Here is a 20,386-nt window from a genome sequence, read left to right as displayed (position 1 = left end):
GAAGCCATTTACTAATCACAGCAGGGCCAAAAAACTTACATTTATCCTAATAAGAGGACTTTTTAAAAAAAAACCACCTTTATCATTCAAAAAAAATGAGACAGAAGTGTACCATAAATGTAACTATTACAAACTGCAATCATCAGCAAGCCTGAGTTAAGAAGCTAAATGGGAGAAAACACTCCCGTCGCCTCAACTGACTTAAACAGTGCTATCTATTGTTTTGTTAAACCTAAAATGTACAGAACAGAATAATCAATTATTCATGTAAAAGTGAAAATATATAATATATATATATATATTATATTGATTGATTTCTAAAAATAGTAACTTGAGAAGAAGGTGGAGAAAGCAGTAACATCTGCCCAACTTGGGAAGAGGCTCTTCAGTTTCTTCGTATTGTCGACGAGGTACTGATCGAGCACGGCGAGATCCACCCTCAGCGGTTCCGAACTGTTAGCCTGTTTCAGAAAGTAAATGGTCTCAGCAAACTGTCTTAGCAGTCTTCAAGTTGTCGAAAATATCAACACTGGACTCTTCTACTTGGAGACCTCTCCAATGATTCGCCAGAATATGACACGGATAAACATGAAATGAGAGAAAATACTTAATATTCCGTTAGATTTGAGTGATGAGATGAACACTACCTCCAACCAGAAACTCCAATGTTCATTGCTACTTCCGCTAAGTCTACAGATGTATGATGGCAGGCCACCAGATACCGTTTGAGGTTCTGTCAGAAATTTATTAAAGAAATCAGAATCAAAATTATGACGTCGGAATCACACATTGTTAAACAAAATAAAAGAGATAATACTCTAATCCAGTACCTGCGAGTGTGGCATCAGCAAAAGACCAATTTGATAATGGGCCTGTAATGTTGAGGACCGAAGTCCAAATCTCTGATAATGACCTGTGACAACAGCCAGAAAATAGAGCTCCTATGTGAATAACAGAAGCTTCCCGTGAGATTTCTGCTAGAAATTGAAAAAAATATTGTTTGCAGATCTATACCCTAAACGAAGTTCGAGCTGCACCCTGCGATGTCCGTTTGGAGAAGTTGATATCGGCTCACGAATAGATAAGTAAGGGAAGTGTTTGTATTGCTCCAAAATATCATCAGGCTGTGCGGGGAACTTTAAGCTTCCAGAGAACAAGGAAGATACAGGATACAATGCCTAACAAGGTAAAAATAATCTCATCAAACCACGGTGAGAAGCACAAACTAGGGTTATTCTAGCATGCTCTACTCGAAAAGCATTTCATTTTGTACATTTAGTCTTCTACAACTACAAATTAGCAATGGCAAAAGACTAGTCACCGCTACTGTTGCCAATTTAGCCACAAGAACAACAGATGAATATAGTTAGGCATGTTAAGAGTCTTGAAAGATAATTAAGGATCACATGGGTAAAGGAAATTTGAAAACGCAGCAATCTGGCCCAACATACTACAAAGGTAACTTTGCTGAAAATTTTACTTACGCAAGTTGCAAAATGTTGAATAGTGAATAGTGTTCACTTACCACCCAGGAGCTTCTGTCGGAGTGGTACTTCTCTTCGTAAGATAACTCCGAATTAGACCTAAGAAACTTTGCAACTTCAGGTGCATTATTGAAAGTAAAAGCCAATGAATTGGCATCAACTACGGAAAATTCATAGCTTGAGTCCACGATGGTACTGGCACCTACAAAATCCACCATCAGAATAAAGTTAAGAAAGCCTGCTAATAATAGCACTCAGATTCTTCTTAGCGAAAAACATAAGCATTCACAGGCTGATAAATTGCTGGTCCAGATCCTTTCATCACAAGAACATAAATGGCCTGGACTTGGGTCGGGTCCAATTACTTAACCATGATAGACCTTACTGGTTGCGGGACGGCATCAATGGTACCTGGTCCCGACCTGGCCTGTTAGCATTTTTTTTAGCATCTAGATGAAGTGTAAGACCATAAAGAAAAAGCAAATGGAAGAAGAAAATACTGAAGTCTCAGAGCACAAACCTGTAGTTACAAATTTGTGCTGAAGAATAACCCTTTTCGGTGCATCAGGACTGTAGGGAAAGAACTGCGATGATAGAGCCAAAGCAAGTACGATAACTTGCAACAAGAATTGTAGAATGGAAGACTTGGCCAACCAATGTCCAACAACGGGTAGTAATGGGCCAAAACACCACCCGGTCACAAGTCCAACCGCTGCTGCAACTATGACATCGGGCACAAAATATCCTGCAATAGAGACCATTTATAAATACAATTTAGCTATACTCCAGATTTAAATTTTTGAAGGATAGACACTATATATAGTAAGTCCCTAATGTATTAGCTAAACTCCAAGTTCGAGTTTGAGTTTTGAAGGATAGCCGAGTCCCTAACTAGGAACATGTAAGTACGTGATGTCTAGTATGCTGAACATTTGATAAAGGTATAATGGATCTTTATATATCCCAAATTTGAGAACAGAATAGGTATCAGCTAAAGAGGAGAAAGCAGTAACTAACCATATGGCTGTGGAAGAGAACCCATCATCCCCATCTTTTCAATCAAAAATTGGACAAGAAACCCACCATAGTACATACCGTATGTGAGACATGGTATTAGAGGGATCACATATCCTGCCAGTGACCTACAACCTTTCCTAATCAGCGTATGTTACTCTAAAAACGAAAGGAAAGAAACAAGCTATACAAATATGCATGTCCATAAAGGTGAAAAAAAAGGATAGCATTCTTTCTGATTACATGGAAAGCAATTATACTAGCATATTTCAACTCCTAACCATATAAATCGTTTAACATACATGCAAATGCAATTAATAATATGCTTTTAAATACTTGATCCTATTTTTCTGCTTTCATAAAGTAATTTAGAGTTTACCTAATAGTGGTAGGATAAACCAAAAGCCACTATAGAATAACTTTAGCATCATGATGAGTTCACATTACTAGATGAATTGTATAGAATAGAAGTAAAATAATGATTCCGTAGCATTAGAAGTTGAACCCATAGTATATAATGTCTTATGGTACAATGATAGCCAAATGTACTGCATCTCTCTTAAATACAACCATTTTTACAATAAAAAGTGCCAAGTAACAATATAAATATTCTTTGGTTGAAATAGAGCATGAAGCATTTGAATATCAGTTTTCTATGAAGCAGACTAGGTGTCCTCCGATCAAATCCACGATCGCCAAATACATAAAATGAACAAAAATCCATGATCGCCAAATGCATAAAATGAACACAAATGTTTAGAAATGTTAAAAAACCAACTAATTAAGGAATTCACATCTTAAGGCAGCGCACAATTTTCTCCTTATAAAAAATTTGAGGACAAATTATCTAAAACTATTAACCAACAATATCATAATTATGATTTCTGCCAGTTACGACATTTCTCCGCATTCAATAATGTAAGGAAATTAAAGTGTGATTAAATGTTCAATAAACAATCATTCTAACACAAAAATAACGAAGAAACTAGTTCACTTTATGAAGAATAAGATAAATTAGTTTTTCTTTTTGTGTGAAAAACAAGAGTACTAGGGCACTTATACTAGCAATTCTATTATCTTAGAAAGAATCATTTATAATAGCAAATTAGCGACAAGAACTATTAAATATATTCGGGTCGGTGGTAGTACTTGAATGATCGATGACCACAATGCCTACTACTTATTTGATAGGAGATCCATGATAGAAGCATAGATGCTGATATGAAATACGTCAAGAATCCTCCACTCAAACCAGTAAGAAGATAGACCTGTTACAGAAAATGTTAACATAGTAGCCCAATTAGGCAAATGGACTTACAACTACAAGGGCACTGAAATTTTAGATTAAAAAGGAAATTTCTGAAAAAGAAAGAGAAAGCCAAGTATTGATAGAACAAGCCCAAACTACAAGAAAATCAGGGTCTTCCATATAGATTAGCTTGCGGCAGTTAGACCTTAATGAGTTCAAGAATCTAAAAAAATAATAATAATTGGAACATTTAGCGCCAGATAAACAGGGATGGACCACAAATTATTTATTTATTTGTTGACCTGATCTTCGTGAAACTGATATCCACTTAGAAATTGACTAACTTTGCTCAAGTCAGAGATCTTGTTGTTTCTCTTGGACCTTTAAATGGATATTTATAATGATTAACACACTCTATGATGACACTTGTCAACATAGTGATACGATTTGTGCTCTGTATCCTTGTTGTTAAGATGAGTTCCATACAATGATAAAGGACAGACTGAAAGGATGTAAGAATGTACTTACCATAGTTATTAACACATATAGTCCAAAAGCTCCCCAGAAGCATACCCCATGAGTTAGAGCCTAAAAAATTAGCAGTATGCAAATCAATTGGCATTACAACACGATCACATACTTAAATCTTAAAGTACAGAGAATATAATATTTTTTAATATCCAGGTAGCATTATGTAAAGTATAAAGTACCAAAAACAACTATGACACCGAATATAGTGGCATTGCTTAAGTTAGAAAAACTTTTTATTTATGCAGATCAACAAAAATTCGTAAAGAACATTACATGTTAAATGAGAGGTTTTCATTTGAAGCAATTCAAAGAGCAATCTGAGAAAACTAAAGACCAGTTTTAACTAGTACCAAGATACTTAATAATACATGTATGAACTCCCAAAAAAATGATGAGGTAAGAAACCTCTTTTGACTTGGCAAGGCGTGACACATCTTGAGATATTGAGAAGAAACCCCATATAGTCCTTGGAAGCAATAAACCAACCAGTGAGCTCGGAACAAACAACAGGAATGCCAAATATGGGCGAGCAAACCTGCATTATTTAAGTTATTACTATAAGGGTACAGATGGTCCAGTAGAAATATAGTTAAAAAGGACTTCAACACGAGTCTCCCACCAACGCTAACTCAGCAGCTTGAGAGTATTGCAGCTATCCCTAATTCTAGGAGAGGCTATTTCCATGACTTAAACCCACACTGCTATATTGTGTGCAGACGTTAAGGCTCTTAACCATGTAACAGACAACCCCCCCTTAAATGAATGAAATGTCAACCAGGAAAGTGTAATTATTTACCAATTCATTGCATGTCTTGAGAACAGTAATCTTAGAACTGCAACTATTACTGGAGTGACAATCGCCAAAACGACACCAATAGCATGGAATATTATTCCTGGAAAGACAAGGAAGCAACAATAGTTAGACAACATTTTAGAGTGCTAACTAGATAGCTTACCCTACACATGTAATCTCTCTCATCAAGGACATGATAGAACATAGGCAAGGATCATTCATAAGTTCATTGTGAAAATATACCTTTTATTAAGTCAAAGTAGGTTGCAAACCATGAGTGTAGGGTCATATTTGGGAGATGCAAAATAAATGGCAGGAGAAGGCAAATAACCAGTGGCAAACTGTGAAGTATCATAGATACTTCGCGTGAATAAAACACCTGAAAAGCAAGCAATTGACTGGTAATTAGAATGTTGTTTCTTACAATCATAAACAAAGCTTGTCAATAACTGATCATCTCCAGCTGATTAGAAACAAAAAGAAATATCTAGATGGAACCCTGCAAAATTATCTATTTCGTAGAAACAAAAAGAAATATCTAGATGGAACCCTGCAAAATTATCTATTTCGTATTATCAAACATGGCCCTTCGAAACTCTGAATTTTCACACATGACCTCGCAAAACATATGCCTTGCACTCATCAAAAAACCCTCTTTAAAACTGGTTTCATAAATTAACACAAAGATAAGAGTACAAAAAGAAACTGCAAACTGCATTTTGAGGGGTGCATGAAAGTCTAGATTTTATAGGGTATAAATGTAAATACATAATGTTGCAAGGATATGTAAATACACCAAACAAGTGTATGAAAATTTCGATTACCATAAACCAAGTTAGGTAATCGAAAAAGACAACTCGGTCATCTATTCTTTCAACTGTAGCAGCTTTATGAGATCTTTCGCTGGCAACCAGCACCATTGAAGAATTTGCAAAAGCCTTGATCAAGTTGAACAAATTCTCACCACGCGCTTGGATGCTGCCAGGTCTGGTAAACAAATATGTCCAAACATGAAGGAATCAGTAAATAAAATTACCATGCTTACATAAATATGCAATGGAAAGAATCAACAACAGATGGCAGCTTTAGTGCATACATAAGTTTCTCAACTGTATCATAAGAGGTATGATAGAAATAACCCCCAAGAACAAAGATGATATCAAGTCCCGGAATATTCCCATAATCTTCAGCAAAAATTCTGTAATCTGTATCACCTGGTATTATACCAAACATATCCTGCATGTGGATATTTAGTTATAATATTGAATAAAACAGAAATAAAAGAGAATGAGTTCAGAAAACAGATGTGTATCAAGAAAACAGTAAGGAGGAAAAATGAGACAAGAATTTTAGACAATTAAAAGAATCAAGCAAGTATAAATTAACATTTAATTTATTACTTCTATACAGTATACCCACATACGGTCTGTGCTGATCCTTGCTTAGCATGGCACAGCCAGCACAAGGCCATTTGAGGGCAGTGTTGTGCCAACAGGCATGAAAGGCCTCTAGGTGGCATGCTAGCGCATTCTTTGGCACCGTTTTGGGATTGTTTTTTCATCTGAATAAAGCTATATATTATTGTTTTAAGATTTTTTGGTAGCAAAAAAATGATTCTTGTAAGAGAAAACAAATAATATAGAGAGACAACTGCAGAAGACAAAGCTATTAGGCATTATATAGTACCATCTTGTTAGATTATAATATACCAAAAGTACTACAGCATTTGCATGAAAAAGATAAAGAGTGGATAAGGAACCTGTGCTACACTATTTGCCATTGGATACTTTGCAGATTGAGCATAAACTTGAGAAGGCCAAGAGCCAGGTCCAGATTGACAAACTAGATCTGTTAATTAAAAGCTCTATTAGCATATCAAGACATCATAACATATGAAGTGAACAGATCTATAAGGAGAAATGTTTCAGCAACAGGTTGTCTATCAAGTATTATAAGGCATAATATATGTCCAAGAGCAACATCACAGGATATAGGGAGCATCAACTAATGCAGGCCACATTAATGCCATCAGCCAATATTCCCAATATTAACCATTGTTGAGGATACAAATGCAAATGTCACAAAGGTTAAAAATATGTTTAAGCACGGAAACCATTAGTTGAATCAATCCAATTAGACGCACAATGGATAAATACCATAATTACAACGGCCACCTGCTAGTCCAGACAATTTGAAATGCTCAAATAATTTGCTGCTCCATAAGAAAAATTTATAGGAAAGCATCATTTGGACTATATTCAGTCCTCCAAGAATTTTATTCGACACTCTTGTCAATACTGCAGCATTGTTAGTCCTTGAACTATCTGACCAAACAGGTTGTTCATTTCTTCAGACCACCATATGATTATTGGAAAGCAAGCCATGTTCTAATTATGTTTGACACCTACTAGTGTAAAGTTTTAACAATTCATTATCTGATAAAAGAAAGAAGCAGCTTTACATGAAACATACCAGGACCCCCAGTTCCAGATGCTTCTATATCAATAAACGCCCCAATTGTATTGCTCCATTTGTGTGTCTTCACGAAGCCATGAGATCCCTAGGATTTTACATCAGCAAAACAGCAAGCAGCAGATGTAAGCTAAATATCAAGTAAGATATATGCGTGTCCGCACACACACACATGCAGCATAGATTGTTCATGAAAGAAATAGAAGAATACCAAAAGAAAGAGTTCTTCAGCACCATTGAAAAGAAAAATCACAGGTCGAGGAGGAATCCACTTGGAATCAACAATAAGTCGTGCTAATTCAAGCATTGATGCTGGAAGACCAAGAATTAGAAGAACATAAGACCTCAAAATAATAGCAGATCATATATTATGAAGGCTTATAACAATGATGCTAGGAACAAGGATGATTGCACTCACCAACACAAGAACCACAATCCCCTGCACCAGGAGATCCAAGTGGACTGTCAAAATGTCCATTCACCAAAACAGATGGATCATGGTCTTCTGAAACATTTGATGAAATCCTGTAATTAATTGTTTTTCCTTTAGAAAAAAAGAAATACCAAATCACGTTTAAAGAAACATATTTTACAAAAACAAAGAGGGTTTACAAAAGTCTTCTATTCACTATTCAAAAGTAACCATCACAAAATTCTTCATGTTCAAGATGGTAATGAACAAGTTTACATCAGGAGAAAGACTCATGGGATCCAGTCATTGACATGGATGCTATTTGCATGTAAATCGCAATGGCATTTTATAACGGCAGAGTATGCCGTCATTAACAGAATTACATAAAATACATTAAACTTAAGAGACAAAAATTACCTTATAATAACATTCTTATGATTCCTGTAGGCGAGAGTTACTCTATGGCGCAAAAACATCATGCTGAACGATCCACTAACAAGGGTTTCATCAACCTCTACTCTGTGACAACACAGCCAAAAGTCAGTAATAGAAATTAAGATTGGCAAAACATTACAGTAAACAAAAAGCAGAAATATGGGTATTCTTTCAAGCACAATGATTTTCTGAGACACTCATGCCACTCGGTATGCTTATAACACTGATACGAGAGGTGCCGACTATACTAGTCGCATTCCCTCTTTTCACTCGTTTACAAAAGAGCTATCGTATCCTTTTCCCTACTCTTTTGAGTTTGTTAACTGCATTTGAACTGATTTATTTTTTCTTAGGCACTAATCACCAAATATTGAGCATTGCAAGAAATAATACGTATACATTAATGTTAAATATATTGTCAAGAACGATTCCACTATAATAGCATATAAATTTTTTGGTTTTCTTAAGCGCGACCTTCGGTACTAAGGCCTCGTCGGATATTGTTGTCATTTTTTATTTTTATAAATTCGAATTATATGCAATCGATGGTGGAGTGCTTACAGTCTATGTGCTTACCAGGTCAATTTGGCAACTGGAAACAAAAAAAACAGATTTTTTTTACTATTTTGGATAAGGTTTTCGAAGAACTTTTTCCGTGAGCAATAATAGGAAAAATCCACTCACTAGCACATCTAATTGTACGTAATTAGAAGCAGAAAAAAGGAAAGGAAGGATTTAATTTTCCAATCCCACGATCATGTCAACCAATTTCAAATCCCAATCCAAATCCAAACCTGTAGCTGGGCCCCGCCCGCGCCGCGATTCCTTCGAGCTGCGCTCGTATGTACCTCGCCGCCTCCTCCAATCCCGGCCGTCCTTCCTGCATCACGATCCGTGCTTCAACCCACCGAAACACATAAACATCGAGAGAGAGAGAGAGAGAGAGCGAGAGAGAGAGAGCGCCGGAGGAGGAGGAGGAGGAGGAGGAGGGAGGGGGGAGGGATCATCTCTACCTGGCGACCGGGGATGTCGACGGTGAGGCGTCGGATGTGGTCGATGGCCCTGGCCTCGGAGAAGGCTTCGGGGGGCGCGTCGGCGCCGAGGGGGGCGACGTGGCGCATGTAGAGGACGCGGTGGACGAGGAGGGACATGGCGCCGTACACGAGCGCGAGGGCGACGAGGCACGCGAAACCCCGAGCGTCGCTCCCCATCTCTCTCTCCCTCTCCCTCTCCCTCTCTATCTAGGGTTAGGGTTTGTGATCGCAGAGGAGATCTGCGAGGAGGCGTAGGAGGAGAAGGAAGAAGCGGAGGGAGGAGACGGCAACGGGGAAGGAGAAGTGAGAGCGAAATTTAATTTTAATTTAATTAGCTAAATAAAAGGATAAAATGTATGGATGGTCCCTGTACTATCGAACTGTACCAAATCGTACGATAGTTTTAAAAATTGAAAAAGAGTAACCTTCAAATACCACCCCCTATAATTTTGCACTTTCTCACTTTAGTACCCTATAGTTTAAAGTGTATAACTTTTCTACCTCTGATTTTATTTTTTTTTTATGTTATTCCATCAACTAATTTTTTCTGTTAAATCGGTGACAAAGTTAAAATTAAAGTGTACTGAAGTAAATGTTCGATAAACTATATATGGAGTGTCTGAAATTTTTTGTATATAATTTAACGAAAAGTTAATGAAGAAGCTGACGGAAAGAAAAAAAAATAAAATCATAGAATACTGAATTAATATATTTTTTAAATCACAGAATACTAAAATGAGAAATTGCAAAACCACAGGAATAGTATTTAAAATTTATCCTTTAAAAAAATATAATATTTTATTTTTTTTTCTTTAAAAAAGTCGAGGTACCACGTTACAATATTAAAATAGTACAGGGTATTCATTCAGAGTATATATATATATATATATATATATATATTAAAAAAAAACTAAAAGAGAAGAAAAGAGTTTCTAGAACACCTACAACCGGCCTCAAGGGATTTTTGCGTATCGACCCCTTCGAATACACGTATTTATGCATGTACTCCTACGTATCTCAGTTTGTGCATCTATACAATTTTTATTTGTTCAATTATAAATTGATTGGCAGAAAAAAAAAAAATGGCACAAAACAAAAAGAATCAACATTTTCAAACTTATGTGAAGATCTAAGATTTAGTGAAAAAAAATAATTTGATAAGGTTATAAAATTTAAATGACTCTTTGAGTTTTGAAAAAAAATATTTATTTGATTACTAATTACTTATAATGTTTTTATAACTATTGCTCTTACTTGGTCCAATATATGGGTCAAAAACTGCGTATCCCTCTGGGTGACAAAATGTACGATAGATCCAGTACCATATTAATATTGTAAGTTAGTTCATACTATTTTTACTTTAATATTTTAAACTTTTGCATGCAGTGTATTTTCAGTCACTGAATATTAAAAAAAAATTTTGATTTTGTTATAAAACAGCTTTTTATAATTTTGCCTGGATTCAACTGAAGCTAGATAATTTACAAAAAAAAAAATCAAAATAAAAAATGAAAAAGTGTAATATACGTGAATACTAAAAATTAATTCGATTTTTCTCAAGCCTAGAATTGTGGGTGTAAGATATACACTCTTTTTTAGGTGTATAAGAAGCATTTTCCAAATAATAATCATACAATATGGTTAAGTGTAATTTTTTTAGGGGGCTTTTTTTGCAAATAGCCTCCTAACAAATTTTATTTGCAAAAATAGTTTCGTCCAAAAATTATTTGCAAAAATGGCCCTACCCCTGCCACGTCAGCGCCACGTCAGCGCCACGCGGGCAAGGACGGGCCCAGGTGTTTAAGTTGAACACGGTGAACCATTCACCGCGTTCAATACAAAATTTTTGTATTGGACACGGTGAATGGTTCACTGTGTCCAATACAAATACCCCAACAATGACTAAGTTTGAGGTATTTGTATTAGACACGGTGAACCATTCACCGTGTCCAATTATTTGTATTGGACACGGTGAATGGTTCACCGTGTCCAATACAAATATTTCGACCTTTGCTATTTTGTATTGGACACGGTGAATCATTATTCACCGTGTCCAATACAAAAACTTTGTATTGAACACGGTGAATGGTTCACCGTGTTCAACTTAACCATCTGGCCCAGCTCCGCCCGCGTGGCGCTGACGTGGCGCTTGCGTGTCGAAACCAGAGCCATTTTTGCAAATAAATTTTTGACAGGGACAATTTTAAAAAATTTTTTTGTAAGGGGGCTATTTGCAAAAAGAGCCCTTTTTTAGGCACATAATGACAATGTAGAAAATAGGAAAAATTTTAAATTCCACCCTGCGGTTTCACACTTTCCCACTTTAGTACCCTGTGATTTAAAGTTTACTAATTTAGTATCATGTGATTTTGATTTTGATTTTTATTTTTTTATTATTCATTCTACTATTTTTTTTCGTTAAATCAGCGACAAAGTTAAAACTAAAGGGTACTAAAGTCAATATTCGATAAACCTAGGTGCGGTATCTGAAGTTTTTTGTATATAATTTAACGAAATATTAACGGAGAAGCTGACGAAAAGATAAAAATGAAGCCACAGGACACTAACTTGATACACTTTAAATTATATGGTACTAAAGTGAGAACCTGCGAAATCACAGGGATGGTTTTTGAAGTTCACCCTAGAAAATAATAAATCACAGGGGGGGAATTGAAAATGTGCTACACTAAAAAAAGATTTGGTGGAGGGAACTCTCTGAGGTAGGTGGTGGAATGGTGGGAAATGATTTGTGGTTTTCCCGGGTTTTTTTTATGCTGATCAACTCATAAATATTTCTATGCGATTCTTCTTGTTTCTTTGACCAGGGATAATTGCACCAGATCCCCTGAACAATTGTCCAATCCCCAAATTTAAAATTTGATAAAAATATATAAAATTTATCTGAACGGTTGATTATTTTGATTCGGCTAACTTTTCAATTTATTTAATTTGACTGATTTGATGACTCACAAAAATAAGGAATCACTAATCGGTTCAAATAAAAAAAATTAAAAAAGTAGATAGTAAAATTAAAACTTTTAAAGAGTAAATAATTTGATGAAAATAGATGATGGTTAAAATAAAAAAAAAATTGTTTATTAAGGTTTAGGAATCACCACGCATAGAGATCCTATGCGTATGTTCGTAGGTCAAACGTTGACTGTTGATGAGAACAATGTTTGACGACGACACCGTAATCTACTACGCTTCCCGCAGACGCGCTTCTCAGCAACGACAACAACAAAAAGACCGAGAAAATGCATATACAACCCTATACTTTATAAAAATACAAGGCAAGTACTTTGAAATTGTGGTCTGCTATTTATTTTTATATTTTGTTGGCTAAATTATAGAAAATTTTTATGTCAATATTCGTTTTTCCACTCTCCTCAGCTGTCATTAAAAGAGCTATATTTTTCCAGCTTAAAAAATAAAAAATATTCGCAGAGGAGTACGATGTGACAAAATGACCAAATTGCCCCTCATCTTCTTCGGGGTGGATGTGGACAGAGAGGTGGGCGAGGGCGAGGCAGCACAGCTGAGGATGAGAAAGAAGGAGGGTTTCAGAAGTATTTTGGGTATAAAAAATAAAATATGAAAAAAATTCTAACGGAACACTGGCGGCGGGGTCAAAATGAATATTTTTTATTATTTAAGAAGACAAAGTGTAGATTTTTGAATGACAAGAGAGAAAATGAAAAAAATAGATATTGACAGAAAGATTTTTTATAATTTAGCCTATTTTTTTTAGCTCAACAAAAGTGTATTAGTTTGTAAATAAGCTCTCCTGTTCACTAGGAGCAGATTTTTATTCTCAAAAGGCTTGAGTTTTAAAGAAATATATTAAATCATCTTCGAGTTTTACAGGGGTGTACATGTAAATACATAAGATTTGTAGAGTAACGCAGTATTATCCCATATCGCCACTTATTAGTCTATGATGTTTTATTTAATTTGACCACTTTCATACATCCATGAATTTTGTGCATATACCAATTAAGTCCCTACTATTGTGAAAACAACTGGTATTTGCCCTTTACCAAAGAGTTCTTTTCCCAAAAACTAATTACGAAAACTAATCTACGACGTATATATAATATAGCGATTCAGCCCTCAAAGCACTAATAATTTGTTACATTTAAACTACCGGCCCACCGAGTAGAGCTACTATACTATCGGAAGTATAGAGATTAATACTATTATCCTGTGGGGACCACTCAACACTAGGGGGGACCGCTATCATCCCAACCGTATAATTCTTAATCCAATAATTCAAAAGACAGAAGTATTAAATTCTCTATATTTTCAATAGCATACTAACTCTACATTTGGCTCGCCAGTCTAAAATATTTAAGTCTAGTTACTAATATTATAGCCTTTATTATTTATATTTAAATTAATTCACAGTTTTTACCGATTCGATGTAGTACTTTTGAGATGTCACATTTTTTTTTTTTTTATTTAGACCGTGACATTCTCGGCTCTTACAACCTAGTCACGTCCCCAATTTCCTATTCCAGATCATCATCAGATGATGTGAGACCCATCTCATAATTCCGACTCACATTTTTTATCCATCTAGCATTTTCGATTAGTAAATCAGCTCTGATACTAAATATAACGATCAAATGTACTAGCACTAATAACTCGTTGGGTACAAATTACAAGCTTAAAAACTCGTTGGGTACAAACTATCGGCTCTCACATGATTTGATAACATGAGACCGATCTCACAATTCCGACTCATATTTTCTATCCTTCCAGCACTTTCGACTGGTAAATCAACTTTGATACCAAATGTAACAATCCAGTCCACTAACACTAATAATTTATTGGGCACAAACTATCAGTCTAAAAATGCTTAATCATAATTATTTGTATTGGAGTCCTTAATCTTTATATTTATATTCACAATTTTTTACTTATCTAACGTGAAACTATTGGGACATCACATATAAAGTTTAAGGACCAAAATATTTAAACCACGAAATGGGTAAAGTACATATGCTATTGCTACATTTATCTCAAATAAATGTAATAGTCCTTTTCTTAAGTCCAATTATGAGGCTAATCCTCACCATGACCAAACTATTGAAAGCCCCAATTAATGTTTTGAGTCATAGATTTCAAGTCATATTTAATGATATGTTTTAATGGATTTGTGTCAACCTCTGTAGCAATTCAATGAAGGTTGACCTCTTAACCTTATCCAATTCAAGGAAGGAGGAGTCACACACACAACCAACTATCCTAAAATATTTATGCATAAACTAATCATTTTTTTCTAAAAGTTTAAGCCTTTTACCTATAATAAACGCTATTCAGAATAGTTGGTTGGTTGTTTATCATACGAAACTGTAAAATATAAAAATATTTAAACACCGTTCTTTAACAGCTTAAGTTTTTAAAATACAACAGTTGTTTCACATGATGTCAGAGCAGGAGGTCCTGAGTTCGAGTCACGCCAGGCTCCTAGTATATTAATTCTTCCGTTTAATTCAAGCCCACGTCATGGGCTGACTAAAAAGTCTTGAGTCCAGACGTGAGAGGGAGTGTTAAATATAAAAATATTTAAATACCGTTCTTTAACAGCTTAAGTTTTTAAAATACAACAGTTGTTTCACATGATGTCAGAGCAGGAGGTCCTGAGTTCGAGTCACGCCAGGCTCCTAGTATATTAATTCTTCCGTTTAATTCAAGCCCACGTCATGGGCTGACTAAAAAGTCTTGAGTCCAGACGTGAGAGGGAGTGTTAAATATAAAAATATTTAAATACCGTTCTTTAACAGCTTAAGTTTTTAGATTACAACAGTTGTTTCATAGAAACTAACTAATTTTTCTAAAATTTGAGTCACTCGAGAAGAATATTTTAATATTTTATATTCAACACCCTCTCCGACGTATAACAATGTCTCTACATTTTTTTTTTTTCTGAAAGTCTGAGCTATCAGAAGCAAGTTTTTGTCTAGCTTGTTAGAAACTTTATGAGAAACTAGATCGTACTTTCTGTCATGATTTCGATTTCTGTACCCGATTTGTAAACGGCGATCCTTACTCGTGGTTCGTCCTTGTTCGTGATCTGCAAGAAGACGAGACGTTTCGAATCTAATTCCCTTATCTCCGGAGATAGAGCCGTCACAGACAAATTGGATTAGGGTTAGACCAGAACTCTCGTATGTTACATATTTATATATAACTTAATGTAAAGATGTTAAATCACGTCCGTCCATCAAGGACGTGTCCAGATACATCCTAATCGTAAGATCTAAAATATCTTTATAGATCGATTTAAATAAATTGACCGTATCTTTATGGATCATCTTGAATATATCACGTAGGTCACATCCAACATAGCTCTCTTCTCTCTTTCCTTACAAGGTATCTTAAATTGCAAACAGAGTAACATTTATTTCAAGTCTCCTTTCATGCACCTGCTTAGGTCAGCAAAATTAAATTTTCATGTCCAAACATTACAATAAGTAGAAGGACAACAAGGACAGAATTGATTAAGTAAGCCTTACACCTCATTTACTCTTCATTATTTCACTCAACATCATCATGTGGGACATAAATTACTGTTTCCGCGGCGCAAACTTACGGCCTGTTTTGTCCTGCTATAAAATGTAGTGGTATTTGATGAAGTGTATTCTGCGTAGAGCTTATAGTGTGTTCGAAAAGTTCGTCACCGTTATTTCACGGGAATCGCCGACGGAACTTGAATTGGTTGCTCCCTTTCTTTTAGTTCAAGCTTTAAAGATAATAGCTAGCGACAACGATCCAATATTTCGTGTAAATCGCCGATAAGAGCTTGTTATGCTAACATTTGATACTACATTCAAACCAAGTTTTGCATAATTTGGACACACACAACATGTTCAGCAACTTGAAGAACAACAAGAACTGGAAAAGGTGCTTGGTTTTAGTACTCACCAGAAAAGGCAAACAGTTAGAAAAAGAATCATACAACAACATAAAACACAAAGCAGTAAAATGCAAAAGTTTCAGAGGCTTCAAAATTTTTGTTGCAGTTCATCAGACCCTGCTGTTCTCAGGAAGTGGAAACACTCCGTCGAAGAAGTCTCCGAAGTAGCCGTGCGGCTCGTGAACCAGCCTTGAGATTATGTCGCGCAGCGTGATCACTCCCTCAAGCTCCTCCTCCTCATTGACAACATAAATCCTCTGCTGCTTCGCGGCGTCCAATCTCAGAATAATCTCTTTGGCAGTCTCTTCCCTCCTGCAAGTGATCATACTTATCGGCGCTGCCGAGTCCTTTTGGTTCTCCAAATGTTCTCTTACAGTCATCATGAAATCCTTCACTGTGATCAATCTACAAAAATACATCATATAAGCAGACAAGTTTATGTTTCTTTCGGCATACGAATTCACCGATTTAAGTCGAGATTACGACAACAACAACAACTGGACCTGTAATCTTTGTATATTTCAGAAGCAGTTAACAGATACTGAACATCCCTAATGCTTATGCTTCCGATCGCCTTGTTCCGATTCGCATCTACGACCGGAACTCCGCCTATCCCTCGTCTTCTCATTTGTTGAAAAGCGTTTAGGATGGGCTCGTCCTCGCTGACCTGTGTATACAGCGCATACTTCGTAAAATGCAAGATACTAATATCCTAGAATTTGTTCTGGGTGCACCTTGATAAGTCTATTTGGCTTCATTATCGGAAGCCCGAGTTCGAAGAGCTTCTTCGTGCCCCAGTCCTCGAACCAGTGAAGCCCGACGCATTCCGCCAGCATGTGAAGCACTGCGGACTGCGTGATGATGTTCTCGATCTTCCCCTCGCCTAAATCGACCACGGGGAGGCTCTTCATTCTGTACTTTGACAGCAGCAGAAGCATCGTCAGAAACGAATCTGAGCTCTGCAACGCAAGGAACGGCGCCCACCGGAAGGACCCCGCGATGTCCCTGACCTGCACCAACATTATGAATGCATGATCAGTGTTGCAGATTCAAGATGAATAAGAAGACGATCGACTTAATTCTCGTGGTCTTTCGGTCTGAAACTACACAACCTTTGTGTTCTTGTAGCATTCTGAGGAAGTGAGGGCTTCGAGGAAGCTCCCACCCATTGAAGCAGCTTCTGAAGGAGTGGATTTAACCACATGTTTAGCTTCTTCGTCAGCGAAAGTTGCTCCTTCCATTTTAGCTTCTTTGTTCTCCAATGTAACAGTGCCAAGCTTAGCTGCTAATTCGTCTGCGCCGACCTCCTTTTTCGCTGCAGAATCTGTCGTCGTCTCACGAGCCACGACTTCCAACTGCAGGAAGATAAAGGAAATATCAAGATTGTTCAGCCGCGAGTGTTTATTTGTCATCAAGCAAGGCATATGAACTACATTGTTATAGTTAAAGTGGTAATGTATCTGTTACAAGGGTAAAGGGTTCATGAATATGGAACTATGTTCAAGCTATGATTTCATCAAGTAAAATTTTTGCTCTTCTTATACTTGTACAAGTTTTTCTTTTTTCATTCTTCAACTCATTTATACCAAAATAACTTGATTTTGCCAATTATGTAGAACTTTTACGATAGTCCGAGTACAAAAATAGATGCTCCTTCTAGGTAATTAATTTCCACATTAAAATCACTTAACAGTACACAAATTCAAATGTTATACATTTGCAATTATACTTAATTTAGTAGGTGAGCTGCATTAAACGTCAAAATGTATGTGAGTTTGTGTGTGTGCGTGTGTGTGTGTGTGTGTTTACATTGAATTGAATCAGAAAAGATGAAGCTTAGGATGAAAATGATTGACCTGATGCAGCAACCACACAGCGATTCCCGCAAATTCTACGACGCCGATGTATCGGTCGATCCAACTAGCATCATCAGAGGCCTCCACATTCCGCACCGGCGCGCTCAGAATTCGGTTCTTGGACAAAGTTTCTACCACATCCGCCAGGGTCGAATCTGAGGGTATCTCAACCACTGCAATCTCCAACAGAATGGTTTGCTCCGTCAGAACGGTTCGATCATAAATTACAATTAATAAGGCGAAAGATCTTTAATTCTGCGTGATATTACTACAAACTGATCAAAACATTGGACGCAAAATCTAACAAATGTATAAATTTTGCCTGAAAAATGAAATAAAAAAAACAAGATCACGGTATCATAGATATATATGTGCAGCAAAAGAGAAAGATCAGATCCATGCATTTGCTCGAAACTAGTGAGCGGAAGCAATAACAAAGATTACACAAAAGGGTTGTGAATCAATTACTTGAACTATTGTGGTTGCTATTAGCGATTTTTGCGATGCTTTCGTAGGTAAATTTTCTGTAATTATAAGCAAATCAGACGATCTTGCTTTTTCGGTTACACAAACGCGAGGAGAAAGTGCGAAATTTTTGCGTTAAAAGTGTAAAATACGAAGTGTAAACGAAGCACCGGTCTCTGATAGCTTAAGTTTTGAAGCGGCGGGAGAGATCGGGACCTTGTGAGGAAGGGGCGGGAGGGAAGGAGGAGACGGGGATGGTGCAGAAGCAGGAGTTGAGCTTCTCGGTCGGGGTGAGCTGCGGCTCCTGCAGGTCCCACAAGTCCTCGACCCGCATCCCGACCTCGGCCTCTGGGCTCGACCTCGCGCTCCCCGGCGGGCTCTCCATTGTCCTCTCAATTCCTAGCTTTGATCCCCTTCTCTGCAATTCCTATGCTATGTAGCTCTCTCTCTCTCTCTCTTTCTCTCTAACTGTCACCAGATCTCAGATCTGTCTTTGTAACGGTTTTAACGGTTTGGAAGGAGAGAGAGAGAGTCAGTGATGGGTAGGGATGTCAATGGGTACAGATACCCGACATTTTATCCGAACCTGATCCTGAAAGAAGCAGATTTTTTCGATACTAAACGGATATGGTTTTGAATATGAATATCAAAAATAAAAATCCGAGGGATATGAATTTGAATATGAATTTTGACTGTATCCGACATGAACCTGAACCCGACCGGAATTCGAATTTATTTTACATTATATATAATATGTATAGAAAAATTTGATGTTACATTTGAATTTATATTTTAGAAATTTAGATTTAATGTAATATATTTTGAAATATTGAAAAGAGAAATAATTGTTTCGGGTTCGGATTTCCGAGTTCGAGTTCGGGTTCGGGTTCGGGTTCGAATTTCAAATTTTTGGTCGGATTCGAATTTGGATATGGATTTTTAAAATCCGTTAGATTTAGGTTCGGGTTTTGGGTTCAAATTCAGATTTTTTAAAATCTGCCTCAAATCCGATCCGTTGACATCCCTAGTGATGAAAAATGGATATGTTCTTTTGACATTTGAAAAGCTCATATATATCAAAAATGGTGATTAAGAATATTATTTTTATACTATAGAAGATCTTGAAAATTGGAAAGCATTTGCAATCTTTCCTCCTCCAATATTTTCAAATTGCGGTTGCAGTATCTTTTCGGTGATAGTTGAAACCGAAGTTTTATAATATAAAAAGCCGAAAGATTAAAAGTGTTTTTAGAATTTTTTTGGGTCTTATATAATATAAAAATAATGTTTTTAGGCGTCACATTACCTAACTCTCCTCTATTATAGTTATTCTACATAAAAATAAGAAAGTAATTCATATACTTAATTTCCTGTGGTTTATAGTCTTTTTATTTTAGTATACTGTGATTTTAATTGTATCAGTTAAGTATTTTATAATTTTTTTTAAAATTTTTTGTTACACTCTCTCTGCATGTGTGCGTCGCGGAGCATTGCTTTTTTGCCTGTTGGGAACTTAAGAAAAACGATCAGGATCAAGTCCTAAGGGATTTTATATTCTATAACTTAGTTTGATATTGAGATGGATCTAATGCTATTAGATAGAATGGAGTTGAAAAATAATATATAGGGATATGCTTCTGCGTTCTCCGATGGAACCGCAGAAAATATATCGTAACCGACTAACCGCAATATACGGAACGCAATAGTATGTACGGAAAT

At 36.3% G+C, this 20,386-nt stretch overlaps 2 protein-coding genes across 2 annotated transcripts; both read right to left on the bottom strand.

Moving 5' to 3' along the window:
- Nucleotides 1–59: 59 nt before the first annotated feature.
- Nucleotides 60–9,719, bottom strand: LOC109705573 (endoplasmic reticulum metallopeptidase 1-like). Its single transcript, XM_020226311.1, has 21 exons — nt 9,404–9,719; nt 9,185–9,270; nt 8,373–8,474; nt 7,962–8,068; nt 7,755–7,855; nt 7,544–7,631; nt 6,831–6,919; nt 6,168–6,307; nt 5,896–6,058; nt 5,315–5,450; nt 5,075–5,171; nt 4,684–4,813; nt 4,276–4,335; nt 3,648–3,766; nt 2,502–2,626; nt 2,005–2,229; nt 1,526–1,686; nt 1,015–1,178; nt 831–913; nt 648–733; nt 60–461 (listed from the first exon to the last, which is right to left on the bottom strand). The coding sequence occupies exons 1-21, from the start codon at nt 9,599–9,601 to the stop codon at nt 318–320; spliced, it is 2,604 nt and encodes an 867-aa protein (XP_020081900.1). The 5' UTR covers nt 9,602–9,719; the 3' UTR covers nt 60–317.
- A 6,597-nt stretch (nt 9,720–16,316) lies between these two features.
- Nucleotides 16,317–19,126, bottom strand: LOC109705580 (SNF1-related protein kinase regulatory subunit gamma-1-like). Its single transcript, XM_020226323.1, has 6 exons — nt 18,884–19,126; nt 18,203–18,375; nt 17,459–17,701; nt 17,081–17,356; nt 16,850–17,013; nt 16,317–16,751 (listed from the first exon to the last, which is right to left on the bottom strand). Exons 1-6 carry the CDS (start codon nt 19,050–19,052, stop codon nt 16,457–16,459), a joined length of 1,320 nt encoding a protein of 439 aa, XP_020081912.1. The 5' UTR covers nt 19,053–19,126; the 3' UTR covers nt 16,317–16,456.
- Between the last annotated feature and the right edge of the window lie 1,260 nt (nt 19,127–20,386).

This window comes from Ananas comosus, unplaced genomic scaffold (assembly GCF_001540865.1).
Source record: "Ananas comosus cultivar F153 unplaced genomic scaffold, ASM154086v1, whole genome shotgun sequence".
Classification (NCBI taxonomy): Eukaryota; Viridiplantae; Streptophyta; class Magnoliopsida; order Poales; family Bromeliaceae; genus Ananas; species Ananas comosus.
The sequence above is the reverse complement of the archived record's forward strand: the minus strand, read 5'-3'. Positions and strand labels throughout refer to the sequence as shown.

Coding starts and splice junctions, on each gene's coding strand:
- LOC109705573 (XM_020226311.1), bottom strand. CDS start 9,601: ATGGGGAGCGACGCTCGGGGTTTCGCGTGCCTCGTCGCCCTCGCGCTC. Junction 2,230..2,501: donor TTCTCTTCCACAGCCATATG/GTTAGTTACTGC, acceptor TCTCTATTGCAG/GATATTTTGTGCCCGATGTC. Junction 1,687..2,004: donor GCACAAATTTGTAACTACAG/GTTTGTGCTCTG, acceptor TGGATTTTGTAG/GTGCCAGTACCATCGTGGAC.
- LOC109705580 (XM_020226323.1), bottom strand. CDS start 19,052: ATGGAGAGCCCGCCGGGGAGCGCGAGGTCGAGCCCAGAGGCCGAGGTC. Junction 17,702..18,202: donor CTGTGTGGTTGCTGCATCAG/GTCAATCATTTT, acceptor ATCTTCCTGCAG/TTGGAAGTCGTGGCTCGTGA. Junction 17,014..17,080: donor AGCCAAATAGACTTATCAAG/GTGCACCCAGAA, acceptor CTGTATACACAG/GTCAGCGAGGACGAGCCCAT.